Source organism: Panthera uncia, assembly GCF_023721935.1.
Source record: "Panthera uncia isolate 11264 chromosome B3 unlocalized genomic scaffold, Puncia_PCG_1.0 HiC_scaffold_2, whole genome shotgun sequence".
NCBI classification, from domain to species: Eukaryota; Metazoa; Chordata; class Mammalia; order Carnivora; family Felidae; genus Panthera; species Panthera uncia.
Window position 1 is genome coordinate 301,304 of NW_026057583.1, and position 27,649 is coordinate 328,952.

Below are 27,649 nucleotides of genomic sequence, written 5' to 3' on the forward strand. Positions count from 1 at the left end.
TTTTTTTTTTAATTTTTTTTTCAACGTTTTTTATTTATTTTTGGGACAGAGAGAGACAGAGTATGAACGGGGGAGGGGCAGAGAGAGAGGGAGACACAGAATCGGAAACAGGCTCCAGGCTCCGAGCCATCAGCCCAGAGCCCGACGCGGGGCTCGAACTCACGGACCGCGAGAACGTGACCTGGCTGAAGTCGGACGCTTAACCGACTGCGCCACCCAGACGCCCCGGAGTTAATTCTTTAAACATTTGGTGAATTCACCATTGAAGCCATCCGGTTCTGGGCTTTTCTTTGTGGGAAGTGTTTTGGCTGCTAATTCAATCTCATTATAGGTCTGTTGAGATTTTCTGTATTTCATTGAATTAATTTTGCTGGTTTGTGTCTGTCTAGCAATTTATCCATTTCATCTAAGTTCTCTAATTTTATAGTATTTCCTTATAATCCTTTTTGTTTCTGTAAGATCGGTAGTAGCACTCCTCTTTCATTGCTGATTTAATAACTTGAACCTTCTCCTTTTTTCCTTGGTCACTCAAGATTTTTCCATTTTTTTTTGTTCTTTTCAAAGAAAAAGATAATGGTTTCCTTGATTTTTCTGTGTTCCTCTATTCCTCTATACCTTATTTCATTTAGGTCTGATTTTCCTCTTATATTCTTTTCACTTGCTTTAGGTTTAGTTTGCTCTTTTTGTAGTTTCTAATGGTGGAAGATTAGGTTATTGATTTGAGATCTTTTTTGTTGTTGTTCTTTTTTTAATAAAGGCATTTACAACTATAGATTTTCCTCTAAGCACTGTTTTATCTGCTTTCCATAACTTTTGGAATGCTGTGTTTTTGTTTTCTTTCATCTCAAGGTACTTTCTAACTTCTTGTGTTTATTCATTTGACACATTGGTATTTATGACTGTGTTAATTTTCATATATGTGTGAATTTCTTAGATTTCCTTCTGTTAATTGATTTCTAGTTTCATTCCACTGTCATCACAGATCATAAATGGTATGATTACAGTCCTTTTAAATTACTCAGAATTTTTTTTATGGCCTGATATGTTGTTTATCCTGGAGAATGTTCTACGTGCACTTGAGAAAATTGTGTCTTTTGTTGTTGGACGTAGCGTTCTATGGATGTCAGATTTAGTGTGTTTATGTCTATTTCCTTGATTATCTTCTAATTGTTCTATCCATTATTGAAAGTAGGGTATTGAAGTTTTCATTTGTTGAATTATCCATTTCTCCCTTCAGTTGTTTTGGTTTTTCCATTGTATATTTTGGGAGTTCTTTTGTTAGATGCTTATATATTTATAATTGTATGTATCTTGATGATGGATTGACCCTTTCATCATTATAAAATTTCCTTTGTCTCCAGTAATGGTCTTTCCCTTAAAGTGTGTTTTTTTTAAGTTTATTTATTTATTTTGAGAGACAGTGCAAGTGGGGGAGAGGGAGAGAGAGAATCAGTCCATCAGTGAATCTGTCAGCAGAGCTGGACCGGGGCTCGATCTCACAAATCGCGAGATCATGACCTGACCCAAAATCAAGAGTTGGACAACTCATTAACCAACTGAGCCACCCAGGTGGCTTTAAGGTGCCCCTTAAAGTCTTTTTTTCTTTAATTTTTTTTTTTTTTATTTTGAGAGACAGAGTGAGTGTGCTTATGCGTGGGAGAGGCAGAGAGAGAGAGGGAAAGAGAGTGAGTCCCAAGCAGGCTCTGTGCCATCAGCACAGTACTAGATGTAGGGCTTAATCCCCGAGGTTCTTGAGATCACGACCTGAGCCAAAATCAAGAGTTGGACGCTTAACCGACTGAGCCACCTAGGCGCCCCAAGTGTTTTTTTACTAATATTTGTATGGCCAATCTAAGTTTCTGGTTACTGTTTGCATGGTGTATATATTTTTTGAGATATTTTTGAGGTATTTATTTTGAGAGTGAGAGAGTGTGAGTGGGGGAGGGGCAGAGAGAGAGAGGGAAAGAGAATCAGTCCGTCAGAGAATCTGTCAGTGCAGAGCCGGACACAGGGCTTGATCTCACAAACTGTGACATCATGACTGGAGCTGAAATCAAGATCAGATGATTCTTCAACCAAGTGAGCCAGCCAGGTGCCCCTTAAAAGTCTTTTTTTCCTAATATTTGTATAGCCAATCCAAGTTTTTGGTTACTATTTGCATGGTATATCTTTTTCCATCCATTCTTTAACTTTCAAACTATGTGTCTTTTGAGTCTAAATTGTGTTTCTGGTTGACAGTATATAAATGAATTTTTAAAAATTTATTCTGCCAGGGGCTCCTGAGTGGCTCAGTCGGTTGAGCTTTTGACTTCAGCTCAGGTCATGATCTCACAGTTTATACGTTCGAGTCCCGCGTTGGACTGTGTGCTAACAACTCAGAGCCTGGAGTCTGCTTTGCATTCTGTGTCTCCCTCTCTCTCAGACCCTCCCTCAGTCATTCTCTCTCTCTTCTTTCTCGTCTCGTCTCGTCTCGTCTCTGTCTCAAAATAAATAAATAAAAATTAAAAAAAAATTTATTCTGCCAATCTTTGTCTTTTGATTAGAATGTCTGATCCCTTTTCTGTAGTTACTGATAAGGTAGGGTTTACATCTGCTATTTTGCTGTTTGTTTTCTTTGTTTTAGGTCTTTTTTTAACTTTATGTGTCTTGTGTTAAATAGATAATTTCTAGTGTACCATTTTAATTCCTTTGTCATCTTTTTTATTATGTTTTTGAGTTACATTCTTAGTGGTTGCCCTGAAGATTATAGCTAATGTCTTAATTTATAACAGTCTAGTTCAGATTAATACCAGCTTAGTTTTAATAGTTTACAGCACTTTGCTTTCTATATAGCTTCTTTTTTCTCCCTCCTCTGTGTTGTTACTGTCATACAAACTAATCTTTACATATTTCTGCCCATCAACAAAAATTTTTTTAAGTTTAAATTTTTTTTTTTTTTTTTTTTACATTTATTCAATTTTGAGAGGCAAGGAGGGACAGAGAGAGGGAGACACAGAATCTGAAGCAGGCTCCACGCTCTGAGCTGTCGCAGAACCTGCCTGATGCAGAGCTCGAACCCATGAACAGTGATGAGATCATGACCTGAGCCAAAGTCAGATGCTTAACTGACCGAGCCACCCAGACACCCCTGTTTGTTTTTAGAGAGAGCACGCATGAGCAGGGGGGAGAGACGGAGAGAGAGAGAGGGAAACTCAGACTCCACCCTCAGCAAGCAGCCTGATATGGGGCTTGATCCCATGACCCTGGGATCATGACCTGAGCCAAAATCAAGATTCAGACATTCAACCGACTGAGCCACTCTGGCACCCCAATCAACACTGATTTCTATTTATTGCTTTCTACAAGTCTTATAAATCAGGAGAAAAAGTAATTACTACTACTTTTGTATTTTCTTATGTAGTTACCTTTACTGGTGCTATCTCATGGATTTAAGTCACTGTCTAGTGTCCTTCATCTCAACCTAAAGGATTCCCTTTAGCATTGAGCAAGTCTTGTGGCAGCAAGTTCTCTCTTTTTTTTAATCTGGGAATTCTTAATTTCTCCTTCGTTTTTGAAGGGTGGCTTTTCTGGTTGTAGAAATGTTGGACAGCCCTTTCAGCAGTTCGACTGTGTTATCCCATTTCCCTTTTTTTTTTAATTTTTTTTTTTAATGTTTATCTTTTCTTTTTTTTTAATATTTTTTTTTTTTAACGTTTATTTATTTTTGAGACAGAGAGAGACAGAGCATGAACGGGGGAGGGGCAGAGAGAGAGGGAGACACAGAATCCGAAGCAGGCTCCAGGCTCTGAGCCATCAGCCCAGAGCCCGACGCGGGGCTCGAACTCACGGACCGTGAGATCGTGACCTGAGCCAAAGTCGGACGCTTAACCGACTGAGCCACCCAGGCGCCCCAATGTTTATCTTTTTGAGAGAGAGTGACAGAGCTTGAGTAGGGGAGGGCAGACAGAGAAGGAGAGACAGAATCCGGAGCAGGCTCCAGGGTCTGAGCTGTCAGCACAGAGCCCGACGTGGGGCTGGAATTCACAAAGCGCGAGATCATGACCTGAGCCAAAGTGGGATGCTTAACCTACTGAGCTGCCCAGGTGCCCTTATCCTTTTTCTTTCTGCCTTTCAGTGTTGCAGGGGAGGGGGGGGTGGTTGGAGGGTTGGTTTTTTGATAAGAAACCAGGTGTTAATTATATTGAATACTCTTCCAGACGACTTGCTTCTCTTTTGTTGCTTTTTCAAGATTCTCTCTTTGTCTTCGCTGTTTTTTTTCTAAGTGTTCCGTTTCAGTGTCCCTAAATACATTAACTATTCTGGAATTCTAATACTGTGTTGAATAGAAGTGGCAAAAGTGGACATCCTTGTATTTTTAATGTTTTATGGAAATTCTTTCAATCTTTAGTAGTTGGGTATGATTGTTATGGGTTTTCCACAGATGGCCTTTCTTATGAGGAAGAGTCTTTGATTTCAGCTGTTTGTTATGGGATGTCTACCTGTGGTTCTCTCGGGTTTATCCTATTGGAATTTATTGAGCTGCGTAAATGTGTAAATTAGTCTTTGTTAAAATTGGGAAGTTTTGGGCTATTATTTCTTCTCTTCAGCCCTTTCTGTCTTTCTTTTGGGACTTTGATCATGTCTTGTGTTAGCACTCATGATATCCCACAGGTCTCTGAGGCTGTGTTCATTTTTCTTCTTTTTCTTTCTGTCCTTCAGACTGGATAATCTCAGTTGCCCAATTAAAAACAATTTTTTTTTAACGTTTATTCATATTTTGAGAGACAGAGTGTGAGTGGGAGGGGCAGAGAGAGGAGACAGAATCCGAAGAAGGCTCCAGGTTCTGAACTGACAGCACAGAGCCCAATGCGGGGCTCGAACTCACAGACTGTGAGATCATGACTTGAGCTGAAGTCAGACACTCAACTGACTGAGCTACCCAGGTGCCCCCTCAGTTGTCCTATTTTTAAGTTCTCTGATTCTTTCCTCTACCTGGTCAGATCTGCTGAGACCTTATTGTGGATTTTTCAGCTCAATTATTGTACTTTTCAATTTCAGAATTTTTATTTACTTATTTACAGTTTCCGTCTCTTTTTTGATACTCAGTATTTGGCGAGACATTGTTCTTAATATTTTCCTTTAGCTCTTTAGGTATGGTTTCCTTTTCTTTGAACATATTGGAAACAGCTGATTTAAAATCCTTTTCTGGGGACATCTGGGTGGCTCAGTCGTTTAAGTGTCTGACTCTTGATTTCGGCTTGGGTCGTGATCTCACAGTTTGTGAGTTTGAGCCTCATGTTGGGATCTGTGCTGATGGTGTGGAGCCTACGTGGAATTCTCTCTCTCTCCCCTTCTCTCTCTGCCCTTCCCTTTCTTGCTGTCTCTCAAAAAAAACTTTAAAAACATTTTTTTAAAAACTTAAAACTTTTTTTTAAGTCCAAGAGTGCTCAAGCAGGGGAGAGAGGCAGGGGGGAGAGCAGAGAGAGAGGGAGGGAGAGAGAATCCTAAGCAGACTCCACACTCAGGGAGGAGCCTGACATAGGGCTCATTCCCATGACCCTGGATTCATGACCTGAGCCAAAATCAAGAGACACTCAACTGACTGAGCCACCCAGGTGCCTGACCTGCTGATTTAAAATCTTTGTCTAGTAATCTAATATCTAGGCTCTCTCAGGGACAGTTTTTAATTGATTCTCTTTTTTCCTGGATATGGGCCATACTCTTGGGACATTTTAAGTGATATTTTGTGGGAACTCTGGAAATGAGATACCACTCTCCTCTTCCAGATGTTTTTGCTGTTCTGATATTCCTTTTGTCTTCATGGTGGCTCCTCTGAATTAATACAAAATATTAATTGTTTGTTGTGTATGGGCACTGTTGGGTATGGCCACTGAAGTCTTTTTGGTTAGCTTTGCAGTTAGCTAATGATTGATTGGGCAAAGATTTCCTTAAATACCTGGAACCGTTGAGTTTCCCAGCCTTTGCTGAGGAGCCCTGTGATGTTGGAGGTACACCTTCAGAGCTCAGGTGTTTTATAACTCCTGTTTAGTCTTTCTACTTGTGCAGAGCCTTACAGTCAGCCAGAGGGGAGAATTTAAGGTCTTTTTGGGTCCTTTGCCATGTACACTCCCTGTGTATTTGCATGGCTTACTAGATTCCTTGGGATACATCAGAATGTTTCAAAGCCCCCTATGCGCATATTCTCCAGGATTTCCTTTTAAGTTTTTTGGTCAGCTTCTTGCTTGCCTAACTTTTATTGCTGCCTCAAAGCATCTAAAATAGTAATCAGTTGCAACTGATTTAGACAGATGTCCTGGGTAAAAATGGCTGTTTGCACTGAATGAGTTCAAAGGTCAAATAAAGACAAGCCTTGGGGTAGGTAGCTGGCTCAGTCAGTAGGGCATGTGACTTTTGATCTTGGGGTCATGAGTTCAAGCCCCATGTAGCAGGTAGAGTTTACTTTCAAAAAAAAAGACAAAGCTTGGTAATGAAAATTTCTAGGGAACAGCCAGACTGGTCAAATGACAGTTCTTATCTGGGAATTGGGCTTTGGAGGTGTTTCAACCATATTCTGTCCCCTCCAGGGGCTGCTAGGCTGTTGGCTTTCGGCTTTCACCATGACTGTGGGGCTATTGGTTTTAAAGACTACCTGAGCTTGCGGGGGGGGGGGGGGGGGTGCTATGGGAGTTGAGGGCATGTTAAAATACCACAAAACTCCTTGTACTTACTGAGATTCAGCTGTTTTTCTTAAGTAAACACTCCCTGGATTTTTGCAAGCCTTTGATTAATTTTCAGAGTTGTGAACAAGTTGATTTTCACTATTTTTATCAGTGTTTTTACTGCTTTTATGGAGGAAAGGATTTCTGAGGTCTTTATTTTTCTGCCATTCCCACTGACATTATTCAGTGATTTAAAAAAAAATTTTTTTAATGTTTATTTATTTTTGACAGAGAGACCGGGCATGAGTGGGGGAGGGGCATAGAGAGAGGGAGACACAGAATCCAAAGCAGGCTCCAGGCTCTGAGCTGTCAGCACAGAGCCCGATGCGGGGGTTGAACCCACAGACCTCGAGATCGTGACCTTAGCTGAAGTCAGATGCTCAACTGCCTCAGCCACCCAGGCGCCCCTCAGTAATGATGTTTTAAAGTGGAATATGTTAAAGACATTTAATTTGGGTTACTGGGCCCAAAAAAGGCTCTAAGATATCTTAGAAGGTATTTCTCTTTCTGCACTATGAACTTATTTTAAAAATCAATGACATAGGTGGAAGAAGAAAAGATGACATTTCAGTCATCCACCTAAATTAAATACTTTTGTAAAGCTCTTAAATATTGCTGCTCTAAACACAATGGTAATCAGTAAATTGATAATTCTGCTTCTTTATTAAACTATAGTGCTGTTTTTCCTGTTTGCCCTTCAACTTTCTTCTTTCTTTGTTTCTGTACTGTTCATTTAAAACAATAAGGTTCCCCCTGCTCTGAGGAAGCTGGAGCTCTTAGGAGGCTTAAGATATACGTTCGCTCAATCCAGTTGGTGGAGTCAGGGGATTTGCAGAAAGAAGTAGCATCTGAGATTTTAGGATTACTAATGGTGGAGGTAAGAGGGCAAATTTGGAGGAGGGGGGAGTTGTAATTTGTTGAGGGAAGGGAAACTTCAATGTGCCAAACCTAGCATAGTTCCTACTTACGAATAAGAACTATTAAAAAACAGAAGTTGATGGATGGTCCATAAACCCATGTTTACGTTAATTTCTGATATGGTGGACATCTGATATCTTTGAAGAGTTGGTGTATTTGAAAACATTGGAGAACTGATGGAGGATTCTGACCTTTGAAATCTTTTATGATCAAAAGTTTTGTACCAGAGCAGAATGATTTCCTGGGTCCCTTATAAGACCAGTTCTGGGTTTCAGTGCCAGTTCTATTCAGCAAAAGACTTTATTTCTTGGAGAGACCAAACATTTAGATTTCTGCTTAACATTTTCTTTGTCGCATGAATTTTTAGGTTCACAATTTTCCAGGATCATTACTGGTTGAATTAGCCAGTGAGTTTGTTAGTGTTATCAAGGAGGGCAGGCTAAAGAATGGAAAATCTTTGGAGTTATTACCCATTATTCTCACTACCCTTGCTGCCAAAAAGGAAAATGTGGCTTATGGAAAAGGTAATTTTTTTTTCCCAATTTTAATGGCCTTTTCTGTAGTCACTTAATCAAATTTATCTCAGTATATTTTTCATTTCTAGGTGAACTAAGTGGGGAAGAATGTAAGAAGCAACTGATTAACACCCTGTGTTCTGGCAGGTGAGTCTTTCTCATTAATGTGTAGCACTTTCTCAGACATGCATGTGGCCAAAAAAAGGATTACTGTTGATGTCAGGAATTTTTATCACTAAGTTTTTAGTCTGTGTTTTTGCTTATAATGTACCACTGTAAAACCATTTAGTTTGCAATGAATTTTTGAGAGATTAGTTACTATATTTTCTGTTCTAAACTACATATAGTTTATTTGACTCTTCGTCTTAACAGAGCAGTGTTGTCTTCTAGCATTACTTGGAGTCCCAAGGTCCTTAAGGCTGAGAGGTCACCCTTCTGCTATATCTTTTATGCTTTTTTGAGTGAGTGGGATACATAATGATGTTGTACCTTTAAGCCAGAAATAGGGGAATCCACCCTAAGGAAAGACTCCAACATAATAAGAAAATTCTCATACATAGACATGTTCACCACAGAAATTTGTGACCAACTTAAACATACTATAATAGAAAAATTTAAGTTATGGTAAGTAACCTGTGTAAGCTAAGGTAGAGCTACTCCATGAAATTTAGACCCATTAGAAGTAAAATCTATAAAACCATCAAATTGAAAAATCCTTACCATATAGAGAATACAGAGTTATGTAATACAATGATTATGTGTGGGTACATTGAAAAGAAACAGAAGCGAACACCCAAGATTATCTAAATCAGAAATAACAGCTTTTATGGTTCCTTACATAAGATCCCTAAAGTATACATGATTTTAAGTATGTATCAGCACATGTGTGCCTGTATGTTTATTTGATTTTAATTACACTAGAGTTTATTCAATATACATCATAATATACCTTGCATTTTTCATTTACTGCATCTGTTCATGTCAGAATATACGACTCTACGTCATCCCTTTTAATAGTTCCATACTATTCTGTTGTATTTGGCTAGTCTCCAATTGTTAAGAATATTGTTTTTCTAATAAATAATACATGGTTTTTTGGTTTTTTGCTATTATAAAAGGTGTTTGCAATGAACATCCTTATATATCTAGGTGACCTTTTATAAGTATGTACTTGGGATAGATTTCTAATACTAATTTGGGTGGGTCTGTACTTATGTGCATTTTTAAACTTGATAAGTATTGCCAGCTTATCTTCCCAGAAGGGTTCTATCAGTGTACGCTCTCTAAAATCGTACGTGGAGACCATTTGTTTCCCCAAATCTTCCCAGCATTGAATGTCATCAGACTTTGATTTTGCCAGTCTTATAGGTTAAAAGCTGTTATTTTATTGATTCTTTGATCTTATTTCCCAGTGGTACCAAATCAAACTAGAAATGGCCTTGATTTTTCCCTCATTAATTTTACAAAGGAATATGCAAATAAGTGAAGATGAGATAAACTTTCATATTCTTTGTCATTTTCTTTAACCAGATGGGATCGGCAGTATGTAATCCAGCTCACTTCTATGTTCAAGTAAGCATCTTTATTTCCTCTTTATGCCTGCCCTGCTGTGTGAACTTGGCCTGCTAGAAATTGAAATTTAGCAAGTTCAAGCACCACTTTCCCCTGAATAAGAGTAATGGTAACTTTGTTTTGTTTTCTGTTATAGGATTTTTTCCTCCTCTAATTTTTCTCCCTTTAATTGCTTATTTAAAATATTTTTGGAGGCACCTGGGTAGCTCAGTCAGTTGAGCATCCGACTCTTGATTTTGGCTCAGGTCATTGACGATCCCAGGGTTGTGGGATTGAGCCCCACGTCAGGCTCTGCAGTGAGTGTGGAGCCTGCTTAAGATTCTCTCTCCTTCTGCCCTTCTCCCCAGCTCTCACTCTGTCTCTCTCAAAAAAAACAAAAACTGTGATTTTCTTCTCTTAATATTTTATTTATTTTGAGAGAGAGTGTGCGAGCAGGCAGGGGAGGGGCAGTGAGAGAGAGAGAAAAAAAGAGAATCCCAAGCAGGATCCATCCATGCTGTCAGTGCAGAGCCCGACGTGGGACTTGAACTCACAAACCATGAAATCATGACCTGAGCCAAAAATCAAGAAATCAGACACTCAGCTGGCTGAGCCACCCAGGCGACCCTGATTTTTTTTTTTTTTTTTCTGAGATAACTTCCCTTATGTAAGGTTTTTGGTTCCCTTTAAGGTTCTCTGTTACAGAAAAACCAAAGGGCAGTTACAATATTCTAATTCTAATATGATATTCTAATCTCCCAAATAAGGCCATAGCTTTGGCCTTCAGAGTCTTTGATCCACAGGGATGTCCCTTTGGCTGCAGAAGAGGTGGAATTTGTGACGGAAAAAGTGTTGAGGATGTTCTCCAAGTTGAATCTTCAAGAAATACCACCTTTGGTCTATCAGCTTCTGGTTTTCTCCTCAAAGGTACACATAAAAAAGTATTTTTTTTTCTTTTTAAACTCTAGTGGGATGATCAGTTAAGAGCATTCAGTTTACTCATACTCCTGGTTTACATACTAGGGCATAGATGCCTTCATTTCATGTATGATGATATGATTGATAAAAGGGTCAGGCTCTTCAGCCAAGGAAAACACCTGTTATTCTTGTACTACCACATTTGGTATGTGTGTGTAGTAGTAAAGGGGGTAAAAATCTCACGAAGGGTGGACTAGTGGTCCCTTAACTGAAGTCTAATACCATCATCTAATAACATCAGCTGTTTCAAACCTGATTTTTTTTTTTTTTAATTTTTTAATGTTTATTTTTGAGAGAGAGACAGAGTAGGGGAGGGGCAGAGAGAGAGGGAGACACAGAATCCAAAACAGGCTCCTGGCTCTGAGCTGTCAGCACAAACTCACAGGCTGTGAGATCATGACCGGAAATGAAGTCGGATGCTTAACTGACTGAGCCACCCAGGCGCCCCTCAAACCCAATTTCAACATGAAAAAATGTTCTGTAAATGCTAACTGTGACTTGAGGTTGTCATTTCTCTGTTTAAATTCATACTCGAGAATACTCTAAGCTGAAAAAGTATTTTAAGTTCAGCTTGGTGATCTTGGCCTTTATAGGGAGACCTTACCTAATTTTGTACTTTTTTTTTTTTCCAGGGAAACAGAAAGAAGGCTTTGGAAGGAATCATAACTTTCTTCAATGAGCTAGATAAGCAGCACAATGAGGAACAGAGTGGTGATGAGTGAGTAATATAATATTGAAATAAAATAATTTTTGCAAGGCATCTTCTTATGTGTTTTACTTCATTGTTACTTAACCTCTCAGTCCCTGCCTTCACCTCAGCAGAGAACTTCCCTGGCCCTCTTTCAGCTGCTGAGCAGCTCTTCTACGCTTTCATTTGTAGCTTTTCCAGGAGAATAGTGGTAATTATTCTGTAAGTTGCAAGTATAAACTGTTTATAAAGTGCTCTGTACCGGGAGCTGTACGGCCCTGGGACTACAGTGATGAACCAGTCAGACAAGGTCCCTGCTCCTCAAGGAGTTTAAATACTGTGAGAAGAGAACAGAAAATAAATAAGAAAAATATTAGAAGGTGCTATGCAGATAATTTAAATAGATGGTCTGATAGTGACAGGGTAGCTATTTTAGGTTCAGTGGTCAAGGAAAACCTCTTGGAGAGGGTGTTATTTTAACCGAATCTTGGATGAGAAGAGCCACGATATGCAGATCAGGGAAAAGAACATTTTTAGTGGGATAGTGACTAGTGAGTACAAATGCAGGATGCAGCATGGCATTTTGAAAAAGAGGGTTTTGTTTTTTTTGTTTTTTTTTTAAAGCAGACATTTGTAGAGTGCTTACCCTGTGTCAGGTGTTCTAAGCACTTTAAACCTCACAACAACCCTATTTGCCTCAGCTTCATGCATGTGTAAACTGAGGCACGGGGAAATGAAGGACTATTCCAACATAGCTATAAAACGGAGCTGGAATTTCTGTCCAGGCAGTCTGGACACAGAGCTCATGCTGTTAATCCTGTTGCAGCCTACTGCTTCTACTACTCTAGGGTAACTTTTGTTATTTGGCTTGCACAATTGGTAAGAAGATGGTCTTTTCTTTCTTGTCTCTCTTTTTTTAATTTTAGGTAGGCTCAATGCCCACTGTGGGGCTAGAACTCATGACCCTGAGATCAAGAGCTGTGTGTTCTGACTGAGCCAGCCAGGTGTTTCTAAAGATGGTCTTATACACTGAGTTAGGAAAGACTGACAGAAAAGCAGGTGTTGCACAAAATAAGCTCAGTTTTAACCATGTGAAGTTTGAGAGCTTGTCTGGAGGTTCTAGCAGGGGAGCGCAGCTACTCGTATACCCTTGACCGAAGAACAGTCCTCTATCGGGGAAGCTCATCCTCTTTGACAGAGCACACAGCTTCGGGAGGGATGCACATGGAGCGGTGAGGGAGGAAAGGGACACCCGCCTAGCCAGCCAGATCAGCCGAATCAACCCTGGCGATCGATGGGGTGACAGATGTCGCAGACAGATCGCCCGCACGTCCTAACCATGTTAAGTTTGAGATGTATATTAGCATCCCATATGGAGATATTGAGTAGACAGTCTGGAGTTCTAGGGAGAGGTCAGGACTGGAGATAAGAGACTGGGAAAGAACTAAAACCATGGGACTGGATGGGGTTCCTTAGGGAAATTGTGAAGAAAGAAACACAAGACTGAGCTCAGAGGCATTCCACCACTTAAAGGGAGGTGAGCCAGCAAAAAAAAAAAAAAAAAAAAAAAATTGGGGGGAAGAGTTCAGTGACAATGGCCCAGAGGAGAAGAGTGTTTCAAGAAAGAAGTGGTTATTTGTATCATATCTGCTGAGCTGTTAAGATGGGACTTGATTATTGGTTTTGGCAACATAGAGGTCATTTGTAAGCCTTGCAAGAATAGTCAAATGGGGGGACACCTAGGTGGCTTAGTCAGTTGAACATCCGACTTTGGCTCAGGTCATGATCTCAGGGTTTATGGGTTCAAGCCCTACGTCGGGCTCTGTGCTGACAGTTCAGAACCTGGAACCTGCTTTGGATTCTGTGTCTCCCTCTGTCTCTGCCCCTCTCCTGCTCATGCTCCCTCTCTCTCTCAAAAGTAAGAAACATTAAAAAAATTAAAAAAAAAATAGTCAAATGGCATTGAGGGGAGTGGGTAGGGAGGGGACAGAAGCCTAATTGAATTAGATTTAACTGGGAAATGGTAAAGAGTGGAATTAATGACAATAGACAGTTCTTTCAGGAAGTTGTGTTACAAAGGGGCAAGGAACGAGGCGGTAGAATTTATACTTAACTGCCTGCCTCCAGTGATGGTACAGGTTCGGCTTGAGTTGGGTCTACTTATTCATCTGAGGATGTGCATGATTGTCTCTTGTTCAAACCGTACCTCATACCTTTCTGTTGAATCTTTTAGGCTGTTGGATCGTGTTACTGTGCCAGCAGGTGAACTTCGTCATGTGGAAGGCACCGTTATTCTACATATTGTGTTTGCCATCAAATTGGACTGTGAACTAGGCAGAGAACTCCTGAAACACTTCAAGGTAGCCCTAAACTCTTCAGGTGATCCAGGGATCTCTTTTTGAAACCGGGTGTTTGAATTCAAGCCACTTAATTCAAGCTAGTTAATGACAGGGAAAAAGTGGAAGCATTGTAGAATGATCCTTAATCTAGAGGATGCCTTTTACTTTGAAAGTAGAAAATATATGATGTCATCACATTCTTTTTTTTTTTTTTTTTGATTTTTTTTTTAATGTTTATTTATTTTTGAGACAGAGAGAGACAGAACATGAACAGGGGAGGGTCAGAGAGAGGGAGACACAGAATCTGAAACAGGCTCCAGGCTCTGAGCTGTCAGCACAGAGCCCGACGTGGGGCTCGAACTCACGGACCGCGAGATCATGACCCGAGCTGAAGTCGGCCGCTTAACCAACTGAGCCACCCAGGTGCCCCTGATGTCATCACATTCTTAAGCAAGTTCCATTTTAAATCCAAACCTTAAATATTCTAATGTTTGAAAAAGAAAAAAAAAAGCGATGCCTGGGTGGGTCAGTCAGTTAAGCATCTGACTTCACCTCAGATTATGACCTCACTGTTTGGGAGTTCGAGCCCCACATTGGGTGAGCTCAAGCCCTGCTTCTCTCTCTCTCTCTCTCTCTCTCTCTCTCTCTCTCTCTCTGTCTCTCTCTGTCTCTCTCTGTCTCTCTGTCTCTCTCTCCCTCCCCCCCCCCCCACCCCCGCCATGGGATTCTGTCTCTCTGCTGCTTGCTCACTTGCTCCCCCTCTCAAAAAAATAAGGAAAAAGAAAAAAATACTGTTCAGCAGGAAACTTAACGTTTAATCCTAACTCTATCATTGTCTTTTGTGAGCTTCAACCTTGACCTCTGCTTCCCCATTTAAGAATTGGGATATTGCCTCTTTCTAGTAGTGTATTTTATGGGATTTTGTGAAACTAAGTCATTTGTCATTAAATAATTATGAAGTAATAAGATAATAATTAGAGGTGTTTTGAGCTCTTTTGAAAGAAAAGTAATATACAGATAAAGGACCTATTTTTTCCTCCATTTTATTTTGAAAATTTTAACCCACAGAAAAGTTGAAACGCTGTAGCACAATGAGCACCTATATACCCTTCACTTGGGTTCAGCTGGGTTTTGTTTTTTTTTTTAATGTTTACTTATTTTGAGAGAGAGAGTGTGCAAGCAGAGGGAGGGGCAGAGAGAGAGAGAGAATCCCAGGCAGGCTGCATGCTATCCGTAAAGAGCCCCATGTGGGGCTTGATCTCACAAACTGCGAGTTTATGACCTGAACCAAAATCAAGAGTCAGACACTTAACTGACTGAGCCACCCTGGCAACTCTAGATTCACCAGTTTTTAAATATTTTGCCACATTTACCTTATCTCTCTGACATATATTATTTTTCTGAATCATTTAAAAGTAGAAGTCCTATTTAGTGCCTGAATACTTCCACATGTGTTTCCTAAGAATAAGGATTAGTATTGGGGCATCTGGGTGGCTTAGTCGGTTGGAAGTCTGACTTCACCTCAGGCCATATCTCACGGTTTGTGAGTTTGAGCCCCGTGTTGGGCTCTGTGCTGACAGCTCAGAGCCTGGAGCCTGCTTCAGACTCTGTCTTCCTCTCCCCCCTGCCCTCTCTGTTTCTCTAAGATAAATAAACATTAAAAGGAAAGAATAGGATTAGTATCTTTCAATTGAATTATTTCAAGCATCCAGCCCAATTGTCTTGTGTCTCGCATTGTTGGATTTGTCCTATAGTTTCCTCATGATGAGATTCTCAACATTTTTGGCAGGACTATTTCATAAGTGATGTTGTATAGTTCCTCTTGTAGGAGGTCAGTAAACTTTGTGTAAAGGGCCAGTAGTATTTTATTTTAGACTTTATAGGCCATATCGTCTCTGTTACCACTACTCAGTGCTACTGTTGTAACAAGAGAGACAAAAATGAATGTGTGGCTGTGTTCTAATGAAACTGTATGGGCCCGACATTTGAAATTTAATTTTCATGTGTCATGAAATATTCTTTCCTTGTTTTTTTTTTTTCCCCTCAACAATTTAAAAATGTAAAAGTCAGTCTTCGTTCAAGGGCTATACGGAAATGGGCAGTGAGCTAGATTTGGCCCGCAGGCTGTAGTTTGCCAACTGTTCTGTGGTGTCAAAATAGCAGAAGGCTCATGATATTAGGCTGTCTTCCTAGTGGTGATGCTAAGTCATTTGGTTAAGACAAGAACCATCAGTTTTCTTCATTTGCAAAGATATATGTTTCCTTTTGTAATTAGAAAGTAATCTGTGGGCTCATAACTTGAGATGGTGTGAAAATCCTCAGTAGCCTTTCACCAGTGGTTTTCGTTTTCCCATCTACTGATGATTCTTGGCCTTAATTAGTAATTATACTGGGAGTTGCAAAATGGTAGAATTAAAACATTTTTAAAATTTTTTTACGTTTTTTGTTTATGGTTTTTTTTTTAAATATTTATTTTTGAGAGGGAGCACGTGTGCAAGGAGAGGCAGAGAGAGGGAGACAGAGGATCCGAAGCAGGCTTTGCGCTGTCACTGCAGAGCCTAAAGTGGGACTCAGACTCATGAAATGCAAGACCATGACCTGAACCAAAGTTGGACGCTTAACCAACTGAGTCACCCAGGCACCCCTAAAATACAAAAAATTCTGTCATTTCCTCTACATTATTAACTGGCTTTCTTCCGTCAGAAAAGCCTCCCCCCCTCCTTTGTTTATTTGTATATATTTTTTTGTTTTATATATTATTATTTTTTAAGTAGGCGCCCAGCGTGGTGCCCTTTGTGAGGCTTTACCTCATGACCCTGAGATCAAAAGTCAGATGCTTAACCGACTGAGTCACCCAGGTGCCCCGACCTCTGTATTTTTTGAATGTTGTGCACCCTTAGTGGGTGAATTAAATATTTTTAATTCAATATATTCATTATTCATTACTCAAAATGACCCATATTTGGCCAGTTAGATCCTTCAGGTTGGCTTATGTGTCACGTGTCGTCCTGACGTGACTCTGAGCACTGCCTACCAAGGCTCGCCTTGTGCTTTGTTTGTGCCATCCATATGGGTATCAGGCATTTCTCCAAGGAGCTGTGGATCCCTTTTGTAGGAAAGGATATTTAAAGACTGTAATGTGGAGCTAGACTTTCAAGTTCTTCTATCTCATCTGTATGTGTTCACTCTTCTTTTTGTTCAGGTTTATCTTACTATATTAATTGATTTCTATCAAAGAACCAGTTTTGTATTTCTTCATCTTTTCACTGTTTTATTTTTGTTGGTTTTCTGTTTTATCTTTGATTTTATATTTTCTCTTTTGTCTTTTGGGTATTATTTCTTTTAGGCCTCAAAGAACTATTTTTTAAACTCAGTATAGTTTACATAAAATTCATCCACTTTAAGTTTACAATTCAGTAATTTTTCATAAGTTTACCTAGTTGTGCAACCATCACCATAATCCGGTTTTAGAACATTTTTATGACCCTGTAAAATCCCTCACGCCCATTTTTATTAAAAAAAATTTGGGGGGGGGGGCGCCTGGGTGGCTCAGTCGGGTAAGCATCCGACTTCGGCTCAGGTCATGATCTCACGGTCCGTGGGTTCGAGCTCCGCATGGGGCTCTGTGCTGACAGCTCGGAGCCTGGAGCCTGCTTCAGATTCGGTGTCTCCCTCTCTCTGACCCTCCCCCATTCATGCTCTGTCTCTCTCTGTCTCAAAAATAAATAAACATTTAAAAAAAAATTTTTTTAAATGTTTATTTACTTTTGAGTGGGGGAAGGGCAGAGAGAGAGGGAGACACCGAATCCGAAGCAGGCTCCAGGCTCTGAGCTGTCAGCACAGAGTCTGACATGGGGCTCGAACTCATGCTGTGATATCATGACCTGAGCCGAATTCAACCCTTAACCTACTGAGCCACCCAGGCACCCTCTGCCTCCTTTCTAAAAATATTTTTTAATGTTTATTTTTGAGAGAGAGAGCACGCGAGAGAGCACCCTCACACTTTTTTAGTTAATTCACATTCCCAACCCCAGGCTCAGGCAACCACTAATCTACTGTCTCCACAGATTTACCTTTTCTAGACAATTCATACAAATGGAATCATACAATATATGATCTTTTGTGTACGGTTTCTTTCATTTAGCATAATGTTTTCAAGGTTCATCTATGTTGTAGCCTCTGTCAGTGTTTCATTCCTTTTTATTATTGAATAGTTACTCCGTTGTATACGTATATCAGTTTGTTTAGCTGTTCATCAGTTGATGGATATTTGAATTGTTTTCCACTTCATATTGTTTCCACTTCTACTTGAATAGCCACTTTTTGGCTATTATGAATAACGCTGTTATGAAATTCACATGCAGGTCTTTGTGAAGACATATGTTTTCATTCTCTTGGATAGATACCTATAAGTGGAATTTCTGTGCTGTGTGATAAATTTATGTTCACATTTTTAAGAAACTACCAAAGTGCCTATATCATTTTACATTCCCTCCAGCACTATATGAGGGTTCTTGTTTCTTCACATCCTCACCATTTGTTGTCTTTTTTATTTTCGTTATTCCAGTATGTATGAAACAGTGTCTCGCTGAAGTTTTGCTTTGCAATTCCTTAATGACTAATGACAATCGAACATTTCTTCAATGTGCTTATTAGCTGTTTTTGTTATCTTCTTTGGGGAAATGTCTATTCAAGTCTTTTGTCAGTTTTTGATCACATGTCTTATTTTAAGAATTCTTTATATATTCTGGGTAGAAGTCCTTTACCATGTGTATAATTAGCAAGTGTTTTTCCCAGTTTGTGGCTTGTCTTTTACTTATCTTAATGGTATCTTTTGAAGCATAAAAGTTTTGAATTTTTATGAGGTCCAGTTTATCCCTTTTTTCCGATAAAAATTATGCTTTTTTAAATAATCTTCACCTAATCCAAGGTTTTAAAGATTTTCTGATACTGTTTGTTTTTTAAGTTCTGTAGTTTTAGGTCCTAGGTTTCTGATCACAGGTTTCTGATCCATTTAAAGATTGTTTTCAATAGGTTATGTTATACTTTTAAGATTACTATAAATAATGACTCTTTTTTGTTTTCTTTATAGACAGGACAGCAAGGAGATTTCAGTAATAATACATGTCCCTTCAGCATTGCCCTCCTGCTCTCTATAACAAGAATACAAAGATTTGAGGAACAGGTATTTATTGATGACTTTTTGGTTCCTTTTGTATTTGATGAGGAGTAACAGAGCCCTTCTTTAGCCTATTCTGCTAGCAGCAAATTCCTCTATAAGACATGTGGGCCTGTGCTGTTTTCTGGGGGCTACCTGAAGACTTCTTCAGATAATGCGTTCATATCTTTATCTCCTGTGGTGTGGTAAGCCAGATGGTGAGGTGGGAATAAGAGTGGAAACCTATCACACAGTCCCTTAAGTGACAACAGTAGGAAGTTTAGTATTTTTTTTTATTATTATATTGTACCAGTTTTATTATATTGTAGCTTTCTAAGAAATTGTCCTTGATGGAGTTGAAATTAATGAGAACAGGCTAGTTGGCAGGGACGAAAATATAAAATCCTTTACCCTTTTTTTTTTTCATCTGTGTTCCCTGGTTGTGGGTAGTATTAGTATTGATTTTAGCCCTTTTTCTCTCCTAAGGAATGCTTGTCTCAAGTTCCCATTGAAAGTCCTAATTTTTGTATCCTACTCATTTAGTGAAACAGTTATTTTAGGGAAATGAGTGTATGGCAGTGAGCGTGAACAGATTCTATAGCATGAGCTATCATTTTTTCTTCATTTTGCTATTTTTTTCATTACATTAGGTGTTTGACCTTTTAAAAGCTTCAATTATAAAAAGCTTTAAGGATCTTCAGCTTCTCCAAGGCTCAAAATTTCTTCAGAATCTAGTCCCTCATAGGTCTTGTGTTTCAACCTTGATCTTGGAAGTGGTGAAGAATAGGTGAGTTCATGAAGCCAAACCCCAGTAGGTTCGTAAGGTATTTGGTGTTAAAAGATGAAGTCTGATACACTTGTGGCCCACCAGAGAAAATTGAGGACTACAACTATTGACTCCACATATCAAGGGTAAATCCCTTAAAATTAATTGGTCAAGAGAGCTGTTCCTATATCAAAAAATCCTTAAATCCTAAGGCTTGATTTCTTGGCCTCCTTGATAACAAGAATACAGAACTGAAGTGGGTGCAATTCTTTCTTGGCCTGAATCTTCATTGGCTTTTTAGGTGAGTAAAAAAAATATTAAAAGTTTTATTTAACGGTTGAAGTTTGAGGCTGATGGATGGAATTGAATTAGCAGTTTTAGATAAATCCATTTTAAATCAAACTGAAAAGACTGGTATGCTGGATGTTATTTTAAGTTCAAGATCTACATTAGCTGTTGTAACAATCTTTACTGTGTCATATTTGCTTTGTGGATTAAATAAGTTTTAAAGCTTTATGAGTTAAGTCATAATTTGAGGTAGATCTCATTCCACATCTGGGAATTCTGATTTAGATTGAATTTTCATGAGGTTGGCACATAAGGCAAATTTCAGGCTAGAATCCATTGTTTCTGGGTGGTTTACCCATTGATAAACTTTAAAGCTTCTTTATCTTCTCTGTTTCTGGTTATTCTTTTTTCCTGAGGTTTATGGTTGTATCTCCTATATTTTCCCAACCCAGTCTCTTCAAGTTGGGCTAAAGATAACAGGCATATTAGCTAGCCAGGAAATTCCTGGAAAGCTGCCCTCCTGGGAGTCCCAGCCATAGGACCTGGAAGCATCTCCATCTATAGTTAGGGTGGAGTGGGCAGTTACCACCAGGTAGGACCAAACCTGAGTGAGGAGGCATTTGGAGAATATTAGTAGACTCCTTAGAATAACCAGCTGGTTATTTACACATACTTGCTCCAGTCAGTTAATTAACCTGTAAATAATTTTATATGGTATAGGATTAAATTTCTGGACTCCATTTAGCACATTTTGGTGCTATTGTATTTGGTTAGCGTTGATTTTTGGCATATCTGTTATAACAGTGTATTCCTAAAAAAATCTCTTTTTAAAAATTAACACTTTAAAAATGATAGTACCTGTGGGGAAAATAAGGCGACTAGACTTAAAATGTATTTGACATTCAAAAAAATAAAAAATAAAAAAAATAAAATGACATTCTAATTAGAGCACTGATTTTTTTTAATTGAGATATAATTGACAGATAACATATTTCAGATGTATAACATAATGATTCAATGTTTGTATGTATTGTAAAATGATCAGCATAAGTCTAGTTAAAAAATCCAATGTATTCTTTTCTTTTTTGAAGTATAATCAACACGCAGTGTTACACTGATTTGACAATTCTGTACGTTGCTCAGTGCTCACCGTGATAAATATATTCATCTTCTATTATCATACAGCATTATTAAAATATTTTGATTATTCCCTATGCTGTTCTTTTCATCTCTGTGACTTACAACTTGAAGTTCCTCTTAATTCTCTTTATCTACTTCTCTGTAGCCAAGATATGAAAGCAACTCGTGTCCAATGATAGATGAATGGATAAAAAAGATGTGATACACACACACACACACAAGAATATTACTCAGCCATAGAAAAGAATGACATTTGATAAATTCCTTTTTTCCCCAATATATTCTTAACTTAAAACTTCTGCTACAGTAAATATGGGATTTTCACTTAAACAAGTTGCAGTAACCTGGAAAGGCACAGTAAGGGGAGTATTGAGGCTAAATTCTGGATACCAGAACCAGATGCACAAATACTGGGAAGAACCATACAATAAACACTTCACAGATACCAATTTGCAGTGGCCTAAGCCAAGAGGAAGAAAACAGGGTAAGGGGCATCATGAACAGTCCTGTATTCCTCCATGGTTTGCTGTGTTCAGCTCTGTTGATATATTTTGTGTTTACTTGCAGATACTTAAAGGTGCAAAACGTTAGTGTACTAGGAAAAAAATCACATATGAACCAGTACAACTTCCAGATTATATTTACTCCCCTGTTTAACAATCATGTATGAAATCTTTTATGTCACAGATATTTTGTAGCAAATGGACGGTAATCTGCTTTCTCCGAAATGAGAACCTCAATGCACACATTGTTTCTCCACTTCCTTCTTGTTAAGATTTTTTTTTTTTAATTTTTTTTTTTTAACGTTTTATTTATTTTTGAGACAGGGAGAGACAGAGCATGAACAGGGGAGGGTCAGAGAGAGGGAGACACAGAATCCGAAACAGGCTCCAGGCTCTGAGCTGTCAGCACAGAGCCCAACGTGGGGCTCGAACCCACGGACCGCGAGATCATGACCTGAGCCGAAGTCGGCCACTTAACCGACTGAGCCACCCAGGCGCCCCAAGATTATTATTAATAAGCACTTACTTAGGCATCATAGTAAATTTGGTTTCTTTGTTTCCCTCTCTTTTGAGTCTCATATTTTTCTCTTGGAAATATGCCATAAGTATATAATTTTTGAATTAATCCTTTCTGATACGGTTTGTAAACTTTTAGGGCACCTGAGTGGCTCAGTCAGTTAAGTGACAGGCTCATGGTGCTTGAGTTCGGGCTGTGCATCGGGCTCTGCACTGACCCTGCTTAGGATTCTGTCTCCCTCTCTCTCTGCTCTCCCCCTCTTTCTCAATAAATAAATAAATAAATTTTTAAAAAGATAAAGGATAGTAATCTGAGTCTTGTCATATCTGAAAATGTCTCAATTTGCCCTTGGATCTGAACAATAGTTTGACTTCTAAGTTTACAATCATTTTTCGTTGTCTTTTTGCATCTAGAATTACTAATGAAAGTTTGATGGTTATCTGATTCTTTGTACTATTGTAGATAATTTGTTATTTTCTTGATGGGAATTTTTAAGACTTCATTTCTATTTTTGGTATTCTGAAATTTAACACAATTTATATAAGTTCCTTTTTAAATTCATTCCTGCTTGGGGTGCCTGGGTGGCTCAGTCGGTGGAGTATTTGACTTCAGCTCAGGTCATGATCTCACGATTTGTGGGTTCGGGCCCCACATCGGGCTCTGTGCTGACAGCTCAGAGCCTGGAGACTGTTTTGGATTCTGTGTCTCCCTCTCTCTCTGCCCCGTTCCCGCTCATGCTCTTTCTCTCATAAACATTAAAAAAATTAAGTAGATAAATTCTTTCCTGCTTGATACTTGGTATGCCCTTTCACTTATAAGGATTCATGTCTTTCTTAAACTCTGTTTTTCTTATTTTCTTTGATTGATCCCTCTCTTTATCTCCATTCTCTTCTATTAGCTATAGGAATTTTTTTTTTTTTTAATGTATTTTTAAGAAAGAGAGCACAAGCAGGGAAGGGGCAGAGAGAGAGGGAGACACAGAATCCAAAGCAGGCTCCAGTCTCTGAGCTGTCAGCTCAGAGCTGGACGCAGGGCTTGAACACATGAGCCGTGAGATCATGACCTGAGCCAAAGTCAGACACTTAAACAACTGAGCCACCCAGGCACCCCAGCTGTAGGATTTCTTGATCTGTGTGCCATGTCTCTTAATTTTTCTTTGAAGTTTTTCATATTTTTATCTTTTTATGTGAAATTCTACAAAAATCCCTTAGTTCTCTTATTTCATTAATTTGTTCTTCAGCTCTGTTTATTTTACTCTTAGGTTTAACTGCTGAATTTTACACTCCAGCAGTCATGTTTTTCATTTCTAAAATTGACAATTGGTTCATTTTTCATAAGTGTTTTTTTGTTTCATGCTGTAATATTCTTATTAAGGATATTTTTTAGACTTTTAAAATCTCCTTCTGTTGGTTCCTTTTACCTCAGTTGTTAGTTCTCTTCATTGAGTTTGATACTTTTCTTTCAAGGTGGTATTTTTTTCTTACATGTGGTGATTATTGGTCGTCTCATTATTACTTTTGGAGTTCCTGATTTGTCTGAGAATGCCATGTTTGTTTAATACAACTTACCTCTGATGTAAGGATAGAGGTAGGGGGTGCCAGGACTTAGCCTCCCTGATTCTGCAGCATGTTGCCGTACTCTCAGTGCTGCTCTGCCTCTTAGGCCAAAGCTCCTCCACTCAGAGATTCCACCTCTCAACAGGCTCAGTGTTGCTCACTTCTTGGCATAAACTGGGGGCGTATGGTGAGCTGTTGGGGAAGAAGGTACAGGGAAGGATGCTGTGTACCCAGCTGATCGTGTGGGGGGATTCCAGCCAGTCGTCACAGAAGTTGCCCCAGAGTTCCTGCCAGTGCCTGGCATATCTGCCCTTGGTATCTGCTTTTGGAGCCACCCCTTCATTTTGCACTCTGTGGTCAGTGGCTTCATCTTTCATTCTCGTGTTAGATTACTTTTCACTTTTCTTTTTTTAAATAGGCTCCCTGCCCAGAGGGGAGCCCAACATGGGACTTGATGTCACGACCCTGAGATTAAGACCTGAGCTGAGATCAAGAGTTGGATGCTTAACCAACTGAGGCGTCCAGGCGCCCTTACATTTCTTTGACTTTTTAAGGATTCTTTATTTTATTTTATTTTTTTTTAAGGATTCTTTATAATTTTTAGTCCGTCAAAAATGCCTCTTGTTTTTCCACATTGTTATGGGTTGTATATATGCACTGTATTTAGGCATATGCACACAGGTGTGTGTATCTTCTCTATCATTTGTAGGTACTTGGGGTGAGAAGCCTGGAGCATGTGCTCAGTCCGTTATCTTGATCCCAGATCTCCAGAGTGAATATTATTAAAGTCTGTCAAAATGTTATGAGAATCTGTTCACGACTGTCTCCTTTATTCTTTAATGCTGTATTATAATTTGCAGCTGTTTAGCAGGTAGATATAATGATAGAAATGTTAATATAAGCATATCGTTTCCACTAGAGTGGGTAACATTAAATGGTATAAAATGACCAAGGATTCTGTTGCTATGCAAAAGGTTATTTGTAGTTTTAGCTCATGCTTTTGAAATCAGATCGTGCATTGATTCATACTATAAGATGAATATGATATAAATATATGAATGTATAAATATGAACGCAAATATCCCTGCTATAAATATTTACTGTGTGCCTTCTAAATGCAAGTTTTATGCCAGGCTGTATGATTAAAAATAGGACTACAAGATGGTCTCTACTATAGAGAAAATCTATAAGCATGTATAGAATATAAGTGTTGTTAGTGTTGGAGTGCCTGGGTGGCTCAGTTGGTTAGCTTCTGACATTAGCTCGGTCATGATCTCATGGTTCTTGGGTTCGAGCCCCACACTGGACTCTGTGCTGACAGCTTGGAGCCTGGAGTCTGCCTTGGATTCTGTGTCTCCCTCTCTCTTTCTGCGCCTCCTCTGCTCATGCTCAGTCTCTCTCAAAAATAAATAAACATTAAAAAAAATTTTTTTAAAGTGTTGTTAGTGTCATAGGAGAAGTAGAAGAAGCAACAATTAACTTCCAGTTACGAAATCTTGAATGGAAACGTATAATGGTCAGTACACTGAGATATTCCAGTTTTGTCTGTATGTTTTTGAATATTCTGTAGTTTTTGGATTTTCCCAGTGTTCTGTTAGTGGAAACACTGTACATCCAGGAATTCAGAATTCTGACATAAGGATGCATGAGAAGAAAAGGTTCATGTGAATAGTGTTGATGATTCAGGTCAAGTTTAGGAAATGTGTAAACATGACAATGAATATAAAGGTAAAGTATCTTCCTAAGTTGTTTTTTTTTTTTTTTTTTTTTTTTTTTTTTTTTTTTTAAACTAAGCTTTGTTTTCTTGCAGTGTTCATAGTTGGGATCATGTTACTCAGGGCCTGGTAGAACTTGGCTTCATTTTAATGGATTCATATGGGCCAAAGAAGATTCTTGATGGAAAAGCTATTGAAACCAGCTCATGTCTTTCTAAAAAACCAACCCAGCATGCTTGTAAACTGGGAGCTGATATCCTGTTGGAAACTTTTAAGGTGAGACCCTAGTTTGGCAGCCATTTCCTAATTCTATGAAATTATAAATGGGGCATGGTGTTTGCCTGTATCATTTTCTGTTTGGGAGCTTCTTTGGATGCTCTTATCTTATACAAGAAATCTTTCAGGTCACTGTAGAACATGCACCTTGAAGAACCATGTTTTTTGGTTCACTGTTTTTGAAGAACTCAGAATAGTTCTATTTTTTAATTCATTACCATATGACAATGATCATCTCAATCTTAATTTCTGAAACATCTTTTAAAAATTCATTTCCTTTCAGCTAAAACAAAAGCTAGATTATGAGGCTAAACAACTTTGCTAATGATTGCTCTACATCATCTTCTTGACATTGAATTGATGTAGCTACACGCCAAAAGTGTCTGTTGGAAATGTTATTTGGGGGCTAATTTAAATGTAAATCTAGGGTTCTGATCCAGAATAATGAAGTGAATGCATACAGTAGTCCTTGAGAGTTGTGTGTTAGATGATATAAATGACCCTTCTTAATAGTAATCTGATTAAAAGAATAAAAGATTTTAATATTTTTTTGTTTTTATGTTTTTTAAAGTTTATTTGAGAGAGAGAGAGAGAGACAGCGTGAGCACACAGCGGGAGACGGGGAGAGGAAAAGAGAGAATCCCAAGCAGGCTCCACACTGTCAGCATAGATCCCAGTGCAGGTCTCGAACTCACAAACTGTGAGATCATGACCTGAGCCGAAATCAAAAGTTGGATGCTTAACCAGCCGAGCTACCCGTACACCCCAATATTGTTTTTAAATTAATGTTTTTTAAAACTAGTGAGGTTCCCTTTGGTTTTACACAGATGTTGGCTTTGTCAAGGCATCTATAGAAAATATAATTTACTAATAATCTGTTGTTAGTTTGATGTCTGAAAGAAATTAGTCTGTCCCTGGAAGTAATCAAGTTCATGTAAGAATTTGAATGAAAATTGAAAACAGTTCTTTTTTAAGGTGACTACTGTCCTTCCAGAAACCAAGGAAGGGTTTGGTGAAGATTTTTGAGATTTCCAGAAATTTTCATTGGCTTTTAAATTTTAAAATAAGTCATGCATACTGTCAGAAATATGGGTATTAGCATGTAATGGATACCTAAGTAGAATTAGTTCTGTTTGATGCTGAACTGAACACGTGGCAATACTTTCATGTGAGCTCTCTTTTAGGTTAATAAACATGGTAGTTTGCCCTGCTAATGAGTCACCTGAGCACAGAGTGAGGCTAGAATTGAGTGATCCTATCTTTCCAGATGATTGACAGTATATCTGTCTTTGAAATAAACAGTCATGGGGTGCCTGGGTGGCTCAGTCGGTTAAGCGTCCGACTTCGGTTCAGGTCATGGTATCAACAGTTCATGAGTTCGAGTCCCTTGTCAGGCTCTGTGCTGGCAGCTCACAGCCTCGAGCCTGCTTTGGGTTCTGTCTCCTCCTCTCTCTGCCCCTCCCCCAGTCATGCTCCGTCTCTCTGTCTCTCTCTCTCATAAATAAACAGTTTTGAAATAAAGTCATGTTATACTTCTATCCAGACTGTTTTTCATACTGCCTAACATGAATTGATACAACTGTAAGCTGGAGGTCACCATGGAATATTTTATTGCCTGTTCTTTTTAGATCCATGAGATGATCAGACAAGAAATTCTCGAGCAAGTCTTCAACAGGGTTGTGACCAGAGCATCCTCTCCCATCAGTCATTTCTTAGGTATTGAGCTGTGAGAAGGTGGATAAAGTTCTAGGGAATATATTCATGTAAATGTCAATACTGTTTTGGTCCTGGAAAAAAAAGTTTTTAAAGCTACAGTAGTTCAATGCAGTATCTTTGATTATGATGCGAGTGAGACGTAAATCCTTCTATGTTGTTGTGATTATCAAGAAGGAAAAGGAGGGGCGCCTGGGTGGCTCAGTCGGTTAAGCAGCCGACTTCGGCTCAGGTCATGATCTCACGGTCCGTGAGTTTGAGCCCCGCGTCGGGCTCTGTGCTGACAGCTCAGAGCCTGGAGCCTGTTTCAGATTCTGTGTCTCCCTCTCT

The 27,649-nt window shown here is 39.0% G+C and overlaps 1 protein-coding gene across 4 annotated transcripts in view; it reads left to right on the forward strand.

Annotated features, from left to right (window-relative positions):
* The window catches only part of FANCI (FA complementation group I), a 102,734-nt gene that overhangs the window by 31,349 nt on the left and 43,736 nt on the right, over positions 1-27,649 (forward strand). For all 4 annotated transcript variants that reach the window (XM_049614260.1, XM_049614261.1, XM_049614263.1 and 1 more), the window contains exons 4-14: positions 7,445-7,575; positions 7,984-8,140; positions 8,221-8,278; positions 9,662-9,703; positions 10,486-10,609; positions 11,293-11,378; positions 13,582-13,708; positions 18,780-18,872; positions 19,496-19,632; positions 25,426-25,606; positions 27,235-27,322. In XM_049614260.1, the coding sequence (XP_049470217.1) occupies positions 7,445-7,575; positions 7,984-8,140; positions 8,221-8,278; positions 9,662-9,703; positions 10,486-10,609; positions 11,293-11,378; positions 13,582-13,708; positions 18,780-18,872; positions 19,496-19,632; positions 25,426-25,606; positions 27,235-27,322 (1,224 nt within the window). The remainder of the gene's footprint in view (positions 1-7,444; positions 7,576-7,983; positions 8,141-8,220; positions 8,279-9,661; positions 9,704-10,485; positions 10,610-11,292; positions 11,379-13,581; positions 13,709-18,779; positions 18,873-19,495; positions 19,633-25,425; positions 25,607-27,234; positions 27,323-27,649) is intronic.